At 53.2% G+C, this 19,396-nt stretch overlaps 1 protein-coding gene across 1 annotated transcript; it reads left to right on the top strand.

Annotated features, from left to right (window-relative positions):
• Positions 1-479: 479 nt before the first annotated feature.
• On the top strand, positions 480-11,041 carry LOC308438383 (TRIO and F-actin-binding protein-like; the record flags this gene model as incomplete). Its single annotated transcript, XM_080939737.1, has 6 exons — positions 480-526; positions 769-868; positions 1,860-2,005; positions 3,493-3,700; positions 4,610-4,766; positions 8,820-11,041. The coding sequence occupies 6 exons, from the start codon at positions 480-482 to the stop codon at positions 11,039-11,041; spliced, it is 2,880 nt and encodes a 959-aa protein (XP_080795863.1).
• Between the last annotated feature and the right edge of the window lie 8,355 nt (positions 11,042-19,396).

Genomic DNA, 19,396 nt, shown 5'->3' with positions numbered 1-19,396 from the left:
CTTGAACTCATAACCCTCCCGTCTTAGTGCTTCCATTGCAGGTGTGTGATACTACGTCTGGTTAATTTCTTTGTGTTTTATTGCATTTAATATGATTCTAGCAACTTAACATTTGGAAGATTCTACCTAATGTTCTCTATCGGGTTTTGTACTTGTGATAGACAAATGTCACATTATGTAATTCTCCTCATGTCCCCTAGGGGGTGGCTGTGGTTATCCTGACAATTTTATTGTGAAGTAATTGAGGACAAGTCACCTCTTCAAGGTCTTGGTCACACCTCTGCCTCCTTTCCATAGATAAGAAGGCCCAGAGAGGGGTAGCCACCCAGTGAGATCACCCAGCTGGGATGGGACCCAGGTCTGTCTATAGCCAGAGACTATGACACTGACTAAGCAGGAAATCAGAGCTGGGGACTGAGCGTGTGTGTGTGGGGGGGGGGGGGGGATGGGGCTAAGGGTGAGAGTAAGACCCAGGTGCCATGTCAGCCCCGGGGTTTATGCTGGTGGAGCCTTGGGAAGTGCAGAGGTTAGGAGAGAGTCTGCTCCCTCCTTCAGGCCTTGCTGTCCCCTGGGTGGCCAAGGCGCCAGGCTCGTGGATCTGACACCTTGCTGCCTGGCTCTGATCAGATTCTGGCTGTGGGGCAGGTGTGAAACAGAATGCCTGGAGTGGGGTGGGGGGCGTTGCTCTTTGGCCTGGATATGGCTGCCGACCATAGCTCTTCCTTAACATAGCCTGGCCTTGCTCATGGTGACTTTCTTGAATCCTAGAGCACCTCTGCCCACCCAGGGCACTACCTGGGCTACAGCCTCTGTCCCAGTCGGCAGGCTCCAGGGTCCCCAGGGAGACTCCCACCAGGCCTGCTCTCAGGTGAGCCGACAGGATCGGGTTCCCTTGGTTTCATGTCCCGCATTGTTCTTGGCTGGGCCCGGCTTATGAAACAGTAATGAGGGGCCCTGCTCCCGAGGCTGGCCCCTCTAAGGTTTCTGCTGCCTGGAACACTGCAGCCACCACGGCCCAGAACCGGGGCCTGGGAGGGTGGCAGCGTGGGGGCCTGAGTCGGAGCCCCCCGGGAAAGAGGGTGCTGACAGCCGCCAGCTGCCACTGCGGAGCCCGCTGCCCAGGTAACCCGAGAGGAGGCGGGGCACAAGGTGCTATGGCCCTGTCTCCCACCACCAGGGGAGGGCCCTGCATTTCTGGGAGGTGGAGGGAATAGGGGGGCCTTCTTTGAGGGGAGCAGCCATTCCTCCTGGCTGAGACCAGTACTAGCCTTTCCAGGAGTGGCCCTGCTGTGGGCAGTGCTAGGGACTGTGACCCTCTGCTTTGGCCCTTGCCTCTCCTTCATTTCTTCTAGATCGCCCTAGCCCCTCTACCTCTTCAGACTTCCTCAGGCCAGTCCCCTCCTTCCCTCTTGTTTTCTGGATGCAGGTTCTGGGGCCTTTGAGTTCCAGTTCTCAAGAATGCACACATAGATATGTGTTTGTATGATCTTGCATACATACATGCATGAGTGTAGCTGACAGGTCTGCTGACACTGCACTTGGGCACATATCAACTCAACAGTGATGTTTTCATGGGTGCCCCAAACCACAGGTATTCATAAACAGATGTACCTGTTCCTAGACCTGTGCATGCGTACATGTGTAAGTGTGCACTTCGGGTAGCTTGCCCACTTGCTCTGACCTGGGGTCCCCCGGGGCACCTCCAGCTGATGGGATGGCAGGTCTTCTTGAGCAAGGAGATCCCAGGAGGTGACTTCTGGAGACATCCACCAGTCTGAGCTGGGAGGGGCTGTCTGGGGGAGGGGGAAGGGGTGTTCCACGTGGGCCTGAGCTGTCTCCTCTCTCCAATGTGGGCACAGGAGCCTCACAGCCCTTCCAGTGCTGAGGCACCCTACTGCGACCTGCCTTGCTGCCCACCGGCCCTGCAGGACCCACTCCACACCACCACCTGTATTGGCCAGTCTGTGGACAGCCTTAGTCTTGGCCTTGGCCAAGAGCCTCAGAGGTGGGTTGACCCCAGGCTTCTGGAACGGGCTCAGGCTAGGGGTTGGGGGGGAGAATGCCCACCCCTCCCCCACCATGCATCTCTTCATGACAGCAGCGTCCGTCTACAGGAGCTGGCATAGGTCATATGATCAGCCCACAAAGTTTGGGCACAGAGGGCTTTAGGCATGATTCTTGGGGTCCCTAGAAAGCTCAAATTGATCTGTCCTTGTTTTACTTGGGTCTCTGACCCTGGCCCTAGCTGTCTTTCCTGGTGGTTCTGCCCATCCCATAATTCCATGGGGTACGGGATAGCTATTTACTTCTCCTGGTCCTTGTGTATGGCTCTTAATGATTGTAGGAGCTGGGTTTGGTGTCAGATAGACTTAATACCAGCACTCAGAGGTGAGAGGATTTGGAGCTGAAGGCTAGCTTGGGTTACACAGCTAGCCTCTGTCCCTCTTACCCCCCAAAAGGCTGAATGGTCCTCTCAGCAAGGGCACCCCTTATGACTCCTGCTTGATTGGGTCCCCAGGCTTTGAGGTTCCTTTCAGTCCAGGCCTAAACTGACTTTAGGTTCCCTACTGGGGTCTTGAGACTTTGGGAGGCCATGACTTGAGTGTCCAGAGGCTAGTCCATCTGCTGTGATGGGCTATGGGGCCTTTGATGTGCTATTTCATCTCTTTATGCTTTTCCTTTCCTGTCTGTAAAATAAGAGGGGCTGAGACGGGCGGTGTGCCATATATCCTGGGTTTGATTTCCCCATACATCAGACATAAAACTCAAAAAGAAGAGAGGCTATAGCAAGTCCTCACTGTGTGAGAGCAAGCCTTCCCCTCAGGCGGACATTATTTTAAGAGAAAAGGGAGGCTCTGGCAGTCAAAAGTATTTTAGGAAATCCGGGGACACATTCATGAGTAGAATCTTTCCTGCAGACCTTGTCAGCGTTTGATTTGCAAACCCTTGTTGTGTGGTTTAGCCGTGAGGGTGTGCACACACACATGTGTGTAGAATGCTCCATTTTTCCCTTAATGGTAGGTCTCCTTTATGCGCCCTCACTCCTACCTGTCTTATATTTTGGGTTGGGGGCCTAGCCTTTAACAGCAGAGCCACCACTCCAGCTCCCCCCACTATTTTATAGTCCCAAGTGTGGGTCACTTAGGCCTCTTGAGCCAGGAACACAAGACTTTGTCAAGTCCACCTATTCCCACAGCGCCTGCTCTCGGAGCTTGTCTCACCTCACGCTGCTTACCAGCCTTCATCTGCAAGCCAAGCTTAGTGTCCCCACTGCCCATTCCCATGGGAGGGTGCTATGGGTCTAGAAGGTGGCTGATATACAGCCCAGCCCAGACACCCTCAGCACTGACTTCCTGTTCAGCAGTGGGCAGAACAGTTCGCACCCTGGCTCAGCGTGAACACACCCACATGTACCTGGGTGGGCAGGGCTTACTCCTTGACTCTGTTACCTTCTGGGGCGGGGGAAAGTCATTGATCTCTCTCCTCTTCCAGGGTCTGGTCCCCAACAACAGCTCTCCCTGCAGAGGGCCCTGCAGCTGCCCCAAGGAACAGGCACCAGGACCCCGAGGGGATACCTTATCTGGAGGGCCTGGCCTGTAGCATCGGTACCGACAAAAACAAAGACGAGGACCCCAACTCCAACACCAGCTCCAGCCAAGACAGCAGCACCCCTCATGATACCAGCAAGTCCCCTTCTGTGGTGAGCTAAGGGCAGGGGTCTGGGAACAAGAACAGGGTCACCTAGTGTTCTCAGCCCTGGAGACAGGAGGAGCTCTAAACCTCCAGAGGAGGGCTGTGCCTTTCATAGCAAAACCAATAAGCCATACTTAGCCATTGCCTTCCCTGCTAGGAGGACAGGGCTACTAGGCTGGCTGGGGGGTGGGGAGTGGGGGGTGTGGGAGTGGGGGTTAGTGAAGGTAGGTAGTGGGAGGAGTTTCAGTCCATGGGTACTTTGGTTTAGTCACCAGCTGGCTCAGGTCTCAGGGCTGAGAAGTAGGCGTGGTGTCCAGAGCAAACAAGAGACTGGCTCGTGCTCTGCTCTGGCCGCGAGCTTCTGTTCTGAGTCCATAATCAGTCCCAGTGTTGATCTCCAAAGGCAGAGGGAAGGGACTGGGTTTGGGTGGCAGGGGCTGGCAGGAGAGAGAGGCCTAGAAGCTGTCCCTTTGCCTGTCACTCAGACCTGTCCCATGAGACATCCCCACCCTACCAAAAAGGAAATGACAGAAAAGAATGGGCTCCACAGAAACAGCCTAGGCTGTTCACACACGTGGCAGGTGCCGTCCCGAGGTCTCAGTGGGCCTGAGCCAATAAAGATGGCTGTGGCCCTATTGGGAACTGAGGCCCAGAGACTGGAAGGAAGCATGTCACTTGAGACCACACAGCTGGGAAGTGGTGGGCCTGGGATTTGAAACTATTTCTCCCATTTGTGTGTCTTTGGCCCAGCTTTTGGCTTTAATGGCTGCATCTCCTCAAAACTGACAGATGGTGCAACTGCGGCTGAGAACCCCACAGGCTACAGGGGTGCCCTTAAAATTCTATTATTCTACCCTTCGTTCTGGGAGTACAGACCCAGGGGCCCTCTTCCGACAAACTCTTTTCTCTCTAGCAGGATTGGGACACTGTTGAGAGGCCAGGGGTGGTCCCCAACAGGAACAGACTCACCGCGATGATCCCAAGGAGACCTCAGGAGGGGCTGAGAGCTGACAGTGTTCGGACGATCACCAGGTCCCCAAGCAGAGGAGACACAGCAGGCCAGAGGAAGGAGAGTGAGTCCCTCTAGTCTCATAGCCATAAAATAGTGATGGCCGAGGGGCCTGGTCTTCCTTTGAGGGACCACATTTTTTAAAACTACTTTATTTTTATTTTGTGTGCATTGGTGTTTTGGCTACATGTATGTCTGTGTGAGGGTGTTGGACCCTGTAACAGGAGTTTCAGGGAGTTGTGAACTGACAGGTGGTTGCTGGAATTAAACCCAGGATTTCTGGAGAGCAACCAGTGCTCTTAACAGCTCAGCCATCTCCCCAGCCTTGAGGGCTCAAGTCTTCTTGTGTTTGTTGGTTTGTTTTTGTTGTTCTTGAGACAAGGTTTCTCTCTGTTGCCGTGGCTGTCCTGGAACTCAGTCTGTAGACCAGGCTGGCCTCGAACTCTCAGAGATCTGCCTGTCTCTGCCTCCTGAGTGTTGGGATTAAAGGTGTATACCTCCACTACGGCCCAGCCAAGGGCTTGAATCTTAATGATAATGTTTAATCTTAATAATAGTCGTTCTTGGGCCATACTGACCTCTCTCAAAAGATTGGGGCCTCTGAGTTCTGAGTCTGAAGTTGGCCAAACACAAATGGAATACCTGCCATAAACAGAAGGATCAGGTGGGACTTCAGGTATGGCTGGGCCCAGGTGTTCAGACAGTACCGCCAAAGTGGTTTTGTTCTTCGTTAAAACCTTCTTCAGTGATAGCATGGGCTAGCCTGTGTCCCACAGGAAAAGAGCGGGTCTTTCTTGTAATTACAGTTAAAAGTCTCAGGAAGAGCTCTCACAAGCACTGCTGAGTGTCATTTCAATGACCAAACCTGGCCTCCTGTGCAAACCTCGTGGCCTGAGCGAGGAGGTGGGGAAAGTCTCCAAAAGGCAGTCAGGGTGCTGTTCTGGGAAAGACGGGGATGGAGATTACGGTTGTTCCAAGTCAATAGAGGCTGGCCAGCATCTTGCTGGGATGTGAGTCTAGTATGGTGGGTACCATATTCTGGCCCTGGTATCTTTCTTCAGTATGGTCAGAAGTTGGGGCTAGACTAGGGGCTAGGATGCCTGCTACCTCCCACCCCCTTCCCTGATGGCAGTCTTGGCTTTCCCTGGTCCCTGCAGAGGTGTCATCAACATGCACAAGTGAAGTTTGGGTTATGATGCTCTGGGGTCTTAGAGGGAGTTAACATGAACCCTTGCCCAAGGGAGCTCACCGTTCAACACGGCAGATAGACGGCAGATAGACAGAAGTCAGCCGGGTGACCCACGACAGAGCAAGAGAATACACAGGAATGAGGGAAGATGTGGGTACAGGGCTGGCACAGGACAGGAGGGCTGTTTGGACCAATGAAAGCAGGGCATGGAGGCAAGTCTGTGTGACCCATTGGCAGCTTCAGATTAAATGTAGTAGGGGGTCACAATAGGGCTGGGCTGGGCCAGGCCTCCTCAGCCTTGCTAAGAAGTTGGGATTCTCTTCTCTAAGTATGGTTTGGGCAGAATGCAGTGAGGCAGGAGGATTGGAAAATAGGTAAACAGGCTGGAAAGATGGCTCAGAGGTTAAAAGCACTGACTGCTCTTCCAGAAGTCCCGAGTTCAAATCCCAGCAACCACATGGTGGCTCACAACCATCTGTAATGAGATCTGATGCCCTCTTCTGGTATGTCTGAAGACAGAGATGTGTGTGTGTGTGTGTGTGTGTGTGTGTGTGTGTGTGTGTGTATGTATGTATGTATGTGTATATATGTATATGTGTATATGTACATATGTACACAGACATGCACACACACACATATAATAAATCTTTAAAAAAGAAAGAGAAAACAGGTAAACTAGGTGACAGCCACCTAGTAACATCTAGTTCAGTCCATAACTGATGGTGATGCTCAGTTCCAGGGTGAGAGATTTCTCCATAACCAGGATGTTCAGGGTACTCACAATGTTCCCTCAGACCACACTTGACCTACAGGGAAAGGCTCCCTGAGGCTGGGGAGCTTTGCAGATACTGCAGCAGCCAAGAGGCCGCTCAGTGTCCAACAAGTTGCCCCCCCCCCTTGTGTTGCCTGGGGACAGGATCACACACAGCACTTGGGTGTGGGGGTGCATGTCTGTGACTTGGCACAGGTGAGCTTTGGATTCTATGTGGCTGAGGCTAGTCTGGAATTCCTGATCCTCATGTCTCCACCTCTTTAGTGCTGGGATTACAGCCAGGCCCCACACAGCCAGGCTTTGCTTTGCTGCTCTTGAGAGTGGGCGGTATCCTCTCTGTGACCTACTTAGCTAGAATCTGTGGCCACTGTCCACCTGGTGGCCACTTGCTACACTGCAGTCAGGGGCTAACTAGGCACCTCCCAGTTGACACAGCTCACTGTGGGGTGAGGGAGGTGCAGGACACAAATTGCCCAAGCACAACTGTGTCCCCGCCCTGTGTGGAGCCCTCATCCTGTGAGAGGCAGGCTCCTAGAGCATCCTAACGGCTGGGGTGGCAGGAGACAGCTCGTTCAGTATGTGGCACAGTAGGAGAGGCCAAGCCAGAACCAGAGGTGGGACCATTATGTGTACCGCATTCCTACTGTGTGCTGTACACCTCTGCAAGTCCCAGAGGCACTATGGGAATGCAGGGCCCTTCTGCACGGAGCTGTCAGGGGGCAGGTAATCAAGGAATAGTCACGCGGAAGGGCGTGGAATGCAGCCCCTGGGTAGGAAACCTAAGTACTGGACAGGAACAGGCAAAGATGGAAGGGTGCTTCAGACAGAGGCAGCAGCAAGAGAACCGGCCCTGGGGTTCCGAGGCTCCTGTGTTGTGTTGGAGGACCTCGAAGAGTGAGTGGTGCTAGGCCTTGGAGAGTCTTCGAGGAGCGGAGGGGGAAGGAGACAATTCCTGCAAATCGGGTCTTATTCCAAATCCAGCAGGGAGCCCCTGGAGTTTTTTTTTTTTTTTTTTTTTTTTTTTTGAGCCCCTGGAGGGTTTTTTTTCCCCCCTTCTTTTCATTTTGAAGTAATCTGTGGTCAGGAAGGACCTACACTAGTGGCTCTCAACCTTCCTGATGCTGTGACCCTCCCAACCATAAAGTTATTTTTGCCGCTGCTTTCTAACTGTGTTTTGCTACTGTTACGGATCGTAATGTAAATATCAGTGTTTTCTGATGCTCTTAGACGACCGAAAGGATGGAGCGACACACCCAGGTTGCAGCCCCCAGGGAGAGAAACTCTGATCTAGATATTCAGTGTGAGCTCCCCTGCCCCGTGTGTCCTCCTCTCTTTTCAAAAGTTCATTTATTTATTTGTGCGTAGGTGTGAATTTACACATGGGCATGTGTACATGTGCCAAGGTGCTTGTGTGGAGGTCAGAGGACAACCTCTCCACCACGTGGGTCCTGGGAATCAAACTCACATCCTGAGCCTTAGCTGCAGGCACATTCACCTGCTGAGCCATCTCACAGGCCCTCCCTTGCTCTCTCCTAAGTAGCCACTCTGGGACCCGAGTGCAGGGGATAACGCTGTCCATATTTCAGCCGGCCCTTTCTTCTGCAGTTAACCCAAACGAGAAACACCCTCACAGATATGCTCAGAGGTTTGTCCCCTGGGTGAGTACCTCTTGTCGACGATATCCACTGTCACATGCAGTGACCTGGCTAAGGCCCGATTCTGCTCTGCCCTAGACCTGTCATTCTGCATCTCTTGCAGACGTGTAGGTGCCCAGCAGCTGCACCAACCTTGGATATTTCCAGCTCCGGGATGAGTGTCTGGGACAGGAGGGTAGGAAGAGCCCTTGGGTGTAGCATAGGTACAGGTGCCCATGAAAGAGGGTTCTTAGAAGTGGGGGTGATTTGGGGTCATCTGACCCAGAAGGTAAAAGTGAGGAGCCAAAGTCATCAGACAGATGCTCCTGGCCCATTCATCCTTTCTGGGGTCACTGTCTCCTGGCAGTAGAGGGGAACCTCCGCTAGTCTCAGCCTAAATAGGATGAGTGTGAGTCTTTAGAATGGATACTGTAGCCTATTAGATGTAGGTTGGGGGCTGCCCTAATCTTCTGTCCTGCCTGGATTCCTCTCCTCACTTTAAGCATCTTCATCTCTCTCCAGATTCTGGCAGCAGTGGACAGAGCGTTGGCCAGCACTGGGCGAAGCTGCGATCAGAAAGCGGCTACTTCTCTCTGGAGCGACAGTGCTCAGGGCAAACCCAGGCTTCCTCTGGGACATCACAAAGTGGACCTCGGACCACCACCCAGGCTTCTTCTGCTCAAAGGGATGTTTTCCAGGCTGCTTCTGCACAAGAAGCTCCCCAAACCTTCTCTCTGCCCCGGAACACCCAAAGGGACACACAGTGGAGCACCCCTGTAACTTCCTCTCTTTCAAGAGGGTCCCAGCGGGACCCTCCTAGAACCATGTCCACCCAGCGAAGGAATACTCCACTTTCCTCTCCCCTCAGAGCCACTCCAGAGACCCTAAAGACTTCTGCACCAGAAGATGACCGCCATGTTACATCACCTCCATGTGCCCAAGACTCCTCTCTCAATAGAACCACCCAGAGAGACAGCTCTAGAACTTCCTGTGTCCAGAGAGGCAATCCCCGGACCTCCTCTCCCAACAGAACCGCCCAGCGGGACAACCCCAGGACTCCTTGTACCCAGCGGGACAATCCCCGGACCTCCTCTCCCAACAGAACCACCCCACGGGACAACCCCAGGACTCCTTGTACCCAGCGGGACAATCCCCGGACCTCCTCTCCCAACAGAACCACCCAGCGGGACAATCCCAGGACTCCTTGTGCCCAGCGGGACAATCCCCGGACCTCCTCTCCCAACAGAACCACCCAGCGGGACAACCCCAGGACTCCTGGTGCCCAGTGGGACAACCCCAGGACTTCCTGCATATCACAGAATACCCCCAGGACCCCTTCTACCCAAGTCGACAAGACTACAGCTTCCTGCAGCAGATGGGAACATCTCCGGAGCGCCTGCACCCAACGAGACAACCCCAGGACCTTCTCTCAAGGCTGCACCCAAAAGGACAATCCAGGGCCATCCTCTCCCTGCCGTGCCACCCCGAGGAATAGTTCGAGGAACCCTTCCCCCCACCGTACCAACAAAGATATCCCTTGGGCTTCCTTTCCTCTTCGGCCAACCCAGAGTGACAATCCCCGAACCTCATCTCCATCACGCACCAAACAAAACCAGGTGCCTTGGGCATCCATTTCTCTCCGGCCAACCCAAGGGGACAAGTCTCAGACTTCAGCTCCTAGCAAGCTAGCTCATAACGACTCTCCCCAGCAGTATTCGCCATCCCCGGCCACCTCCTCCTCCTCTCATAACCCTGGCCATCCCAGTGCCTCTAGGACTTCATTGCCTCTTCACCCAGCACCACGAGGGGTTCCCCAGACCTCTTTGGAGCCCTCTCAGCCACCATGCGCTGTGTGCATTGGGCACCGGGACGCACCTCGCGCCTCTTCACCACCTCGCTATTTTCAGTATGACCCTTTCCCCTTTTTTCCAGATCCCCGCTCGTCCGAGAGCGAATCACCCCACCATGAACCCCCTTACATACCGCCTGCAGTGTGTATCGGGCACCGGGATGCACCCCGGGCCACTTCACCACCTCGTCACACCCAGTTCGATCCCTTCCCCTTCCTCCCAGACTCATCAGATGCTGAGAATGAGTCCCCTCAGCACGATCCTCCTCAGTTTCCGCCATCAGTGTGCATCGGGTACCGCGATGCTCCGCGGGCCTCTTCGCCGCCACGCCAGTTCCCAGAGCCCTCCTTCTTCCAAGATCTCCCCAGGGCCAGCACAGAGAGCCTTGTCCCTTCCACAGACTCTATGCACGAGCCTCCCCACATTCCCACTCCTGTATGTATTGGGCACAGAGACGCTCCGTCCTTCTCCTCCCCACCACGCCAGGCCCCCGAGCCTTCCCTCTTTTTCCAGGATCCTCCTGGGACCAGTATGGACAGTCTTGCCCCTTCCATTGACTCTCTGCATGGCTCCTCACTGCTGCTCCCACAGGTTTGCATCGGCCATCGGGACGCACCCAGAGCCTCCTCTCCTCCCCGCCATCCACCTAGTGACGTAGGTCTCCTGGCACCCTCACCTCCACCAGGTAGCTCAGGCTCCCGGGGCTCAGCAGCCCCAGGGGAGACCAGACACAACTTGGAGAGGGAGGAGTACTCCATGCTGGCTGACCTGCCCCCACCCAGGAGGCTGGCTCAGAGGGGGCCAGAGCCCCAGGCACAGGGCAGCAACGAGGGCCGTACCCGCAGCCCTGGCCGAGCAGAGGTGGAGCGCCTCTTCGGGCAAGAGCGCAGGTGAGCCAGGGCAGGGGCAGCCAAGTGGGCTGGGGAGGAGAACAGTTGGAAAGTTCCAGAAGCAAGAGTTCAAGCCCTGCTGCTCACTGGCTGTACAGTCGGGCAAATCACTTTCTTCATCTGTATATTAGGTTTTTTTTTTGTTTTGTTTTTTTGTTTTTTTAATTCCTGAGGTTGAAGCAACACTACGGGTAGCCAAGGTAGTCAAAAACACTGGAGTCTGATGGTCTAAGTTCAAATATGGGGTCAAATCTACCCTATATCTTGTGATATCTGCTTAAAGCAATTTAACTTACTTAAGCCTCAGTTTCCTCATCTGTCAAATGGGGAGAGACTATTATTAGTACATTGATTTCACTGAGGCAAAACTTCAGAAGGGTTTGGTTCAGAGTGGCGTGTTTAATGTTTCTTCCCTGCATGAGGGAAAACAAAAAGAAAGTACCTATGACGTCTTCTCTGTACGTTGTGGGAAGACAAACATGCTGTTGTACACAGATGGTCGGAGGCTGGGGATGTAGCTCAGGGTGGAGCACTTGGCAGCAAGCACGGGCCCTGTAGATAAATGCCTTGGGTACTGGGTAATGGGTACTGGGGATGGATCCCAAAGTGTACACCTGCCAAGGAGATAAGTCACCCCGGAGCCACGTGCTTTACGGAAAAACTCCCAGAATTGCAGACTTTCAAAGGTTGGGCATTCCTTTCCAGGGACAGGGCCACGGAGTCCTTGTGTCCTATGAATGCCCTACATCACCAGTAGCATGTTACTGCTGGGAGCCATCCCCTGCCAGTCTGGCTGGGATTTCTCTCTTCAGCAGCACCAGCACCTGATTTTTTTTTTTTTTTTTAAAGAGATGCGGTTCCACTAATTAGAGACAAGAGAAATAAGGCAGGGGTGCCTAGAGGTCTGGAAGCCTTCTTAGCACCATCTAGTGGGTTTCAGTATATGATATGACGGAGTGAGACATCCCCGCAGCAACGCTAGAACATTTCCAGCACCCTCTTTTTTTGAGACAAGGTTTCTCTGGACCCTGGCTGTTCTGAAGCTCCCTCAGTAGACCAGGCTGGCCTCAAACTCAGAGATCCCCCTGCCTCTGCCTCCTGAGTACTGGGATTAAAGGCATGCATCACCACTGCCTAGCCCTAGCACCCTAAGATTCTTTTCTTTGCTGGCCCCCAGGCAACATGTCTGTAAGATCTGAATTTGGACAAGAAGTTTTATTTGAATGCTTGTCCCAGTGAATTGGATCCATCTACTATCCAAGAGAGAAACCTTGTTGACCCTGGAATTTGTGTGTTCTCTTTCTTTGATCTTAAAAAAAAAAAAAAAAAAAAACAATTTTGGGGAAGGAGCGGTTCGGAGACAGGGTCTCATTGGAGCCCGAGTCGGCAGCGGAGAGCTGGGTGTACATGAAGACATTGCTGGCTCTGTAATAGAAATCACAAATGTGTTCACACATTTACTAAACATTCTGTCTCATAGTTACTTACTGTTGAGGTAGGGCTTTGCTGTGTAGCCCAAGCTGGCCTTGGCCTCCTCCCTCAGATTCCTGAGTGCTGGTATTACAGGTTGGAAGAACCACAGCTGACTCGATGTTGCTTCTGTCCACTTCATTCTCCTCCCAACCCTAGAATATTGTCTCCCCAACTCAGTGTTAAACCCCTGGGCTATTTTCTCTATCTAGTCCGGTTCTAGGTGGAGTACCATTTGCCCTCTGCGGACAGCATGCATTTGTGCGAGAGGCAGAGTTTATGAGGCAGGGGGGTTGGAGGTGTGTACAGGGTTGTATTTTATTCTCTTCTATTTACTCCTCTGACATGTATTTATTGAGCATCTACTTTGCCCAAACTTTGTTCTGAGCCTGGAACATTTTTCTGGAAGAGTCATATCATTAGTCATTTGGCTTGGTGCTTCAGCCTTCTTCCCCTAACACCCATAAGATACCTGAATTTTAAAATAGTCTTTCTTGAGCCACCTAGAATTGGTGTCTTTTGTTCTTTTAAAAAACAAACAAAAACTATATAGCCCTAGTTTGTCTGGAATGTGCTATGTAGACCAGGTTAGCCTGGAACTCATAGTTGCCTCTGCCTCCCAGCTCTGGAATTAAATTAAAGGTGTGTCCTACCCCGCCCTGTTGGTTCTTTGACACTATTTGGAGACCCATAGGCTCATCTGAGTATCCAGAGAAAACTCATTTCCCTGGTCGGCCACAGGAACCCTTGGGAAAAGGTTGCCCCAGGCAGGTATTCGTTGTAGAAGAGTTGGTTTTCCGAGGGGAGTGGGGGCGTCTCAAGATCTTCTAGGACTCTCAGTCCTGTCTTTCAAAGCTTCATGAGGGATAAGGGAAGACATATTGGAAGGGATGACCATTGAGCAAGCTGGAGTTGGTATGGAAAATGCACGTTTGAAAGAGACCAAACATTTGCACCTTCCCATTAGGTCCCCGTCATGTTTGGAACTTTGCTTCATTGAAGCTCCTAGACATTAGTTCTTAGGGAAACTTGCTCAGAGGCCTTAGATTTGATTAAAAATGGCGCCTCATCAGGGATCCCTCAGGTTTAGAATCCAGGGAGCTCAGGACTATCAAGGACTCCAACAGCCTTCGGAACTAATCCTAATGACTTCAGCAAAAGTCACAGGACAATAGCAAAGCCTGACACCCACACTCCTGGCTGGTTTGAGACAGGGTCTCTTGGAGCCCAGTTGGCCTCCAACCTTCCACGTAGTCAGTGATGCGCTTGAAGCCTGGTACCCCTGCCTTACCTCCTGAGCACTGGGTCTCAGGAGTCATCACCACCCATGGTACATTCCTTCTATAAGCCTCTGCAGTGTTCTGCATGGTTCTTCAGCTGTGCAGACTCGGGAGAGACAGTCCCCTCAGACCCCCTCACGGCCCCCCTCTTGTCTCCTTTTGGGACTCACTCTGGGCTCACTGAATGCTTCTCTTCTTCCTGGTGTCCCTCGTGGTTTTGCTCAGCCAACAGTCATGGCTCCACTGATGTTACTTACTTTTGCTGTGCTGGGGATGGACCCCAGGATCTCACAGGAATCTCTTTCCATTACCAGTTTGGATGAAGTCCAATAGTCGGACCCCACAGAAGGTAAATGTTCACGGAGGTTGAGCCTTTTGTGGTAACCCCCTTACTAGGAGAGGGAGCAGACTGCCCTGAGTCTGTTAGCTTTGCAGTGGTGGTGCCATGCTGAATCTAACCACGGCCACTCATTGTCAACCCACACAAGTATCTGGAAGGGAGGACTTTGGCACAGGCCGAAGGTCATCTCTGTTGTGTATGGTGACATTTGCTAGCGCCCTTTCTGGGAGTGTTGTGTTGGAGAGAAATGTTTCTTCCTAGTCATCCAGTCAGGAACCGTATGGCCAGGGGTTAAGAAGAGGCCAACACTCCTGAAGCTGAGTGATGTGGTCTGGCTTATCTCTAAGAGAAGCACAGAATGCAGCTGGCTTGCATATGGATGGGGGAAGGGCAGAAAGAATGGTACCTCTCTTGTCCTCTCGAAGTAGCTGTACAAAGTTAAGTGGGACGACGTGGCACAGCAGTGCTTGACATCTAGAATGTAGGAAGTGCTCAATAAATATATATTTTTTAAACATTGTGATTATTTTCGCTCAGTGCCCTGGTACACAATAGATGCTCAATAAATCTGAATTCCCACAAGGACTAGTCTATAACCTTTGTTGGGGGTGGCTGGCTACGGGGTGGCTCGTGGCTGAAGGAGGTGAGTAAGAGCCATGGGCTCCTCCCCATCCTCACTCCTGTGTCTTCTTCATGGCCTTATGATTACATCTCCCCATTTTCCAGAACGGGAAACTGAAACCCTGAGAGGTCTCACTTCGGACTTTCGATGAGTCTTTTATCAGGGGTGGCTAGGAATGTGGGGTGCTGGAGTGGAGTCCCCAAGGCCCTCTGGAACAGCTACATTTCCTCATAGGAAATCCGAGGCACCCGGGGCCTTCCAGGAGGGACGGTCACAGCGGCCCAGCCAAGGTCAGAGCCAACTTCGAAGACAGTCCAGCCCTGCCCCCAGCAGGCAGGTGAGCACTGCTAGCCACCAGCCCTTATGAGTGGTCACTGCCTCTCCCAATACCCTCAGTGCCAGGCAGGTGGCAGGGAGGTCTTCAGTGAGAAGGGCAGGGCCCAGGAGCTCTTGGGAAGATGTGAAGGACTCCATGAAAATCCTTTGAAGACCGCCCCTCAGTGCTGTCCCCTTGGAGGCACCAGCTATCTTGCCATCTCTGAGAGCTACAGGTGCATCAGGCAAGCTCTTGGGGCTGCCTCATCCAGCCCAGAGATTGGATCTCAAGTGAAACTTAGAGGGCAAGGCACACCCCAATGGCACCATTACCCACGGTGGAAATTCGGGCACCTGATAGCTTAGAGAGGGGAGTCTGGAAAGTGAGCAGCTCTCTTTCTGGAGCGGAGGAGTGTGTGTGAGAGGGGAGAGCTGCTCGCCACAGAGACAGCGGCTTCTCACCTGCTTTGATCCAGGCTTTTAGGAAGACACAGCCTCACTTCTGGGGCTTGGCTCAGAGAGACAGCGACTACCCAGTACAGTCGGGAGCTTACTCATTCCTTCACCCTCATCCACAGGTGACCAAGCCCTCTGCTAAGCAGGCAGAGCCAACCCGGCAGAGCCGAACAGGACCTCCACATCCTAAGAGTCCTGAAAAGCGGCCTGAGGGAGACCGGCAGCTCCAGAGGACCTCGCCACCCACCAGGACACCAGCCAGGCCCCCTGAGAGGAAGGCTCAGAGAGAAAGGCATCTGGATGGTGGCTACACTGGCCTGAGGCAGCCTCCCGGAGGGTGGCAGAGTCAGGAGGGGCTGTCAGGACCCCAAAGTCCTAACAGACACCCAGAGAAGAGCTGGGACAGCCAGGAGGAGGGCCCAAGCCTGGGGGCCTGGCCAGAATTTGGGGGTCCCAGCCTGGAGGGGATATGGAGGGGCCCTCCCCAGGAGCACAGGGAAAGGTGGGGACAATCAGAGGCCTGGGAGGAGCCTTCCAGTAATGGGATACAGGGGGCCCCCTCAAGGGGCCAAGGTAGCCTTCAGGAGTTATCCAGGTCCCACCCGCCTCCACCTTCCCCAGAGAACTCCTGGGCGGGCCCAGCACAATGTTTGTGTGCTCGGCAGCCTGAGGCCAGCACTGCCATGGGCTGGAGGGCTGAGGGATCGTCCCCGCCTCAGCATAGTACTGAGAGGTCACCCGACCTAGATTGGAGGGACCTGCTAGGCCTTCTCCGGGCACCTGAGGATGGGGCCTGGACCCGGCTCCCAAGGCTGGATTGGGAAGGCCTCCTGGAGCTCCTGCAGGCTAGGTTGCCCCAAAAGGACCCGGCTACGCACTGGCGTGACCCAGCCAAAGCTTCAGGACCAGAGCTGGGTTCCTCAGGTACAGAGGACACCCTGAAGACAGAGTCACAAACCCAGCCTGAAGAATGGGCCAAGGCCACCCTAGCCAATGGACACAGGCCTGTTCAGCAGTCTGAGAGCCCAGCACAGCTACCAAGCCCTACCTGTACCTCCACCCAGTGGCCAACAACCAAAGTGACAAGTGGACCAGAAACTTCACCTCTGACTGCTCTGGAGCAGATAGATCACCTAGAGAGCCACAGCCCACCAGACCTGGGGGTAAGTCTGCCCAATATCTGAAGGGTGTCCATCAAAGGGCATTGTTTCAAACTATGCCCCCTGTCCCCTGCCACGGGACAAGACACCTGGCAGTTCTGTTACCAGCTCACAGGCTGTGTGCTAGGCCACATATGCCATGCACAGTGAAGAAGCAGCTGCCACTGTCCCCAGTTTAGAGATTAGGATTTCCCAGGAGTCACACCTGCGGGAGTTTTACTAAAGCGACCTGTTCCAAAGGCCTTGCTGATTCCAGCATCAGCTTCTCTCTACCACCCCAGCCTGTGGTGGTGGTGGGGCGGGGGAGAGGGTCAGATGACATGGCCTTAGGCTATGGGGAGGTCGGCCAATGGCAGGACACTCAAGGGTGGGAGGTGGGGTGGAGATTCAGAGATGCCTCCCGGTCATCTCTGGCTTGCTTCAGGCTGACTTCTCACAGGGGAGGTGGGAGGTCTAAAAGGCTGGAGTTTCTCTACTTGAGGCTCATGATTCTTGGGAAACTAAGCAATGGGGAAAGGGGTTGGGGTGGGGGGGTAGAGAACCCTTAGCCTCCAATCCCAGAGCATTGGTATGTGTGTGTGTGTATGTGTGTGTGTGTGTGTTGAGGGTGGCTACTCCCTGGCAGCAGTTCTATAGGAACCCATGTGTCATACATGTGTCCATCCAGCATGAAGGCATCCCATGGATGACAAAGCAGAGAACTCCACAGGTCCTTCCCAGGGTTCCAGGTCTTTCTCTAATGAGGATGCTTTCCATATCACTCAAGGTCCCTTCCCCTACCTTCCTCCCTGTATTTTGCTCTCACTGCGCTGGGCTGGCTGGGAGACTCTGCGCATCATGTTTTTGCACATGCTGTTCCCGTTGCTGTCGCTGATTCCACCATCACTCGTCACCTGACAAATATCTGTTCACTATCAAATTCTTAGATCTAACGTTCTGTCCTTCAGCACTGATCTCACCTTGGGGCTGGCAACATTCCCCTTCTGGCCTTCGCAGCTCCGCTTCCTCCATCCATCCGTCACATCGGAAACGTGGGTCTGTGTTTCTCCTTAGAATCACGGGCACCAGTCGATGGTGTGGCTCAGTGGTAGGGCACTTGCGTACTCATACTTATGGAGCATGCTCAAAGCCCCGAGTTCTACGGACGCTGTGGGTACCGTCTTTGTAGAGAGGAGGTGTTCAACTCAGTGGCGGGTAGATCAGTGAATCCTCGGATGCTTCATGGTACACAGAGAACGAGTGGATGGGATAGTACTTAGGTGATGGAAGGACCATTGGAGGATGTCTGAATGGATGATGGTCAGACGGTAGATGGACGGGAGGGGGATGGGCAGTGGTGGTTGTGCAGTGTTGGATGAGCGTGTGGCTGGGTGGATAAACATTACGTGGAATATGATGGTTGGTATGGCATGGATAGATACATGCTTAATCAAAGATGAGTGACCGCTGGGAGGCTGGGGAGACGGGGGAGTGGATGGGAGGGGGCTACATGATGGTAGATGGTCGACTGGGTGACAGCCAAATGAAAGGGGCGTATAGAATGGCTGACAGTGATGAGCAGCGGGTGGCAGGAGAGTAATGTGGGACACATGTGGGATGGCTGGATGGACAATGTGGATCTAGTGACGTTGGATGAAGAGAAAATAACTGGAAAATTTAGAAGGTAGATGGATGGGTGAATCATGGGGATGACCAAGGCTAAGCTGTGACCTTTCTTTTATTTTTCTTTCTTTCTTTCTTTCTTTCTTTCTTTCTTTCTTTCTTTCTTTCTTCCTTCCTTCCTTCCTTTTTTTCTTTCTTTTTTAATTGTGTGTGTGCTTGCCCACATGCCTCGTGTGTTTTGTTTTTTAATTTTATGTGCATTAGTGTTTTGCCTACATGAATGTCTGTGTGAAGGTGTCAGATCTTGGAGTTACAGACAGTTGTGACCTGCCATTATGGGTGTTGGGATTTGAACCTGGGTCCTCTGGAAGAGCAGTCAGTGCTCTTAACTGCTGAGTCATCTCTCCAGCCCCAGCTATGTTCTTTCTCATCTCCAGCTTCAGCCAGAGGAACCTGAGGCGTCAGAACCAAGCAGAGGCGAAGACTCACTGGCTGACCAGAAGCAGGCTGATTCGGTAGTTGGGTCCTAGGCTTGGGCACATGGGGAGGGAAATGGAAAGAAAATCAGGTTGGAGGTGGGATGAGCTCCTCCAAAGAGCTCTGGGACCATCATGACCCAGACTGGCTCTGCTATGAGGTCTTGAGAAGAGGGGCTTTGGAGGAGGTGGTCAGCAGAGCCACCATCAAGTGGGGACCTGGGTGGGGATGGCCTTGGGGTCAGAAGCTCAGGGCTCTGCTTCTGACTTACTGGCCCACTGTCCTTCCCTAAGCAAATGACAGCTTAATCCCAGTAGTTCCTGAGAGCAATGTTCTTTTGGGTTTAGAGGGTTGGGCCAGGTTAGAATGGGTCAAAGAAGGCACTGCAGGGTCCTGGAGGCCAGAGCTATATGCAGGGGGTGGGCCAGGGAGGCGACCTGGGCCTGTAGTGGCATAGCTGTGTCCTGCTCCTCCTTGAAACCTGCAAACAGGCTGTTCTCACCAGAAATCCCTGAAGGCGTGAGGCAGAGGCAGACAGCAGGCAGGCAGTGTGAGGGACGATGCTCTGGTTATGCTTTTTCCTTCCCCACTGCTCCCCCATGCTGCCCCCTGAAGGCCAGAGGTGACTAGTACTGAG

The sequence above is a fragment of the Micromys minutus genome, assembly GCF_963924665.1.
Source record: "Micromys minutus genome assembly, chromosome: 27".
Classification (NCBI taxonomy): Eukaryota; Metazoa; Chordata; class Mammalia; order Rodentia; family Muridae; genus Micromys; species Micromys minutus.
The sequence above is the reverse complement of the archived record's forward strand: the minus strand, read 5'-3'. Positions and strand labels throughout refer to the sequence as shown.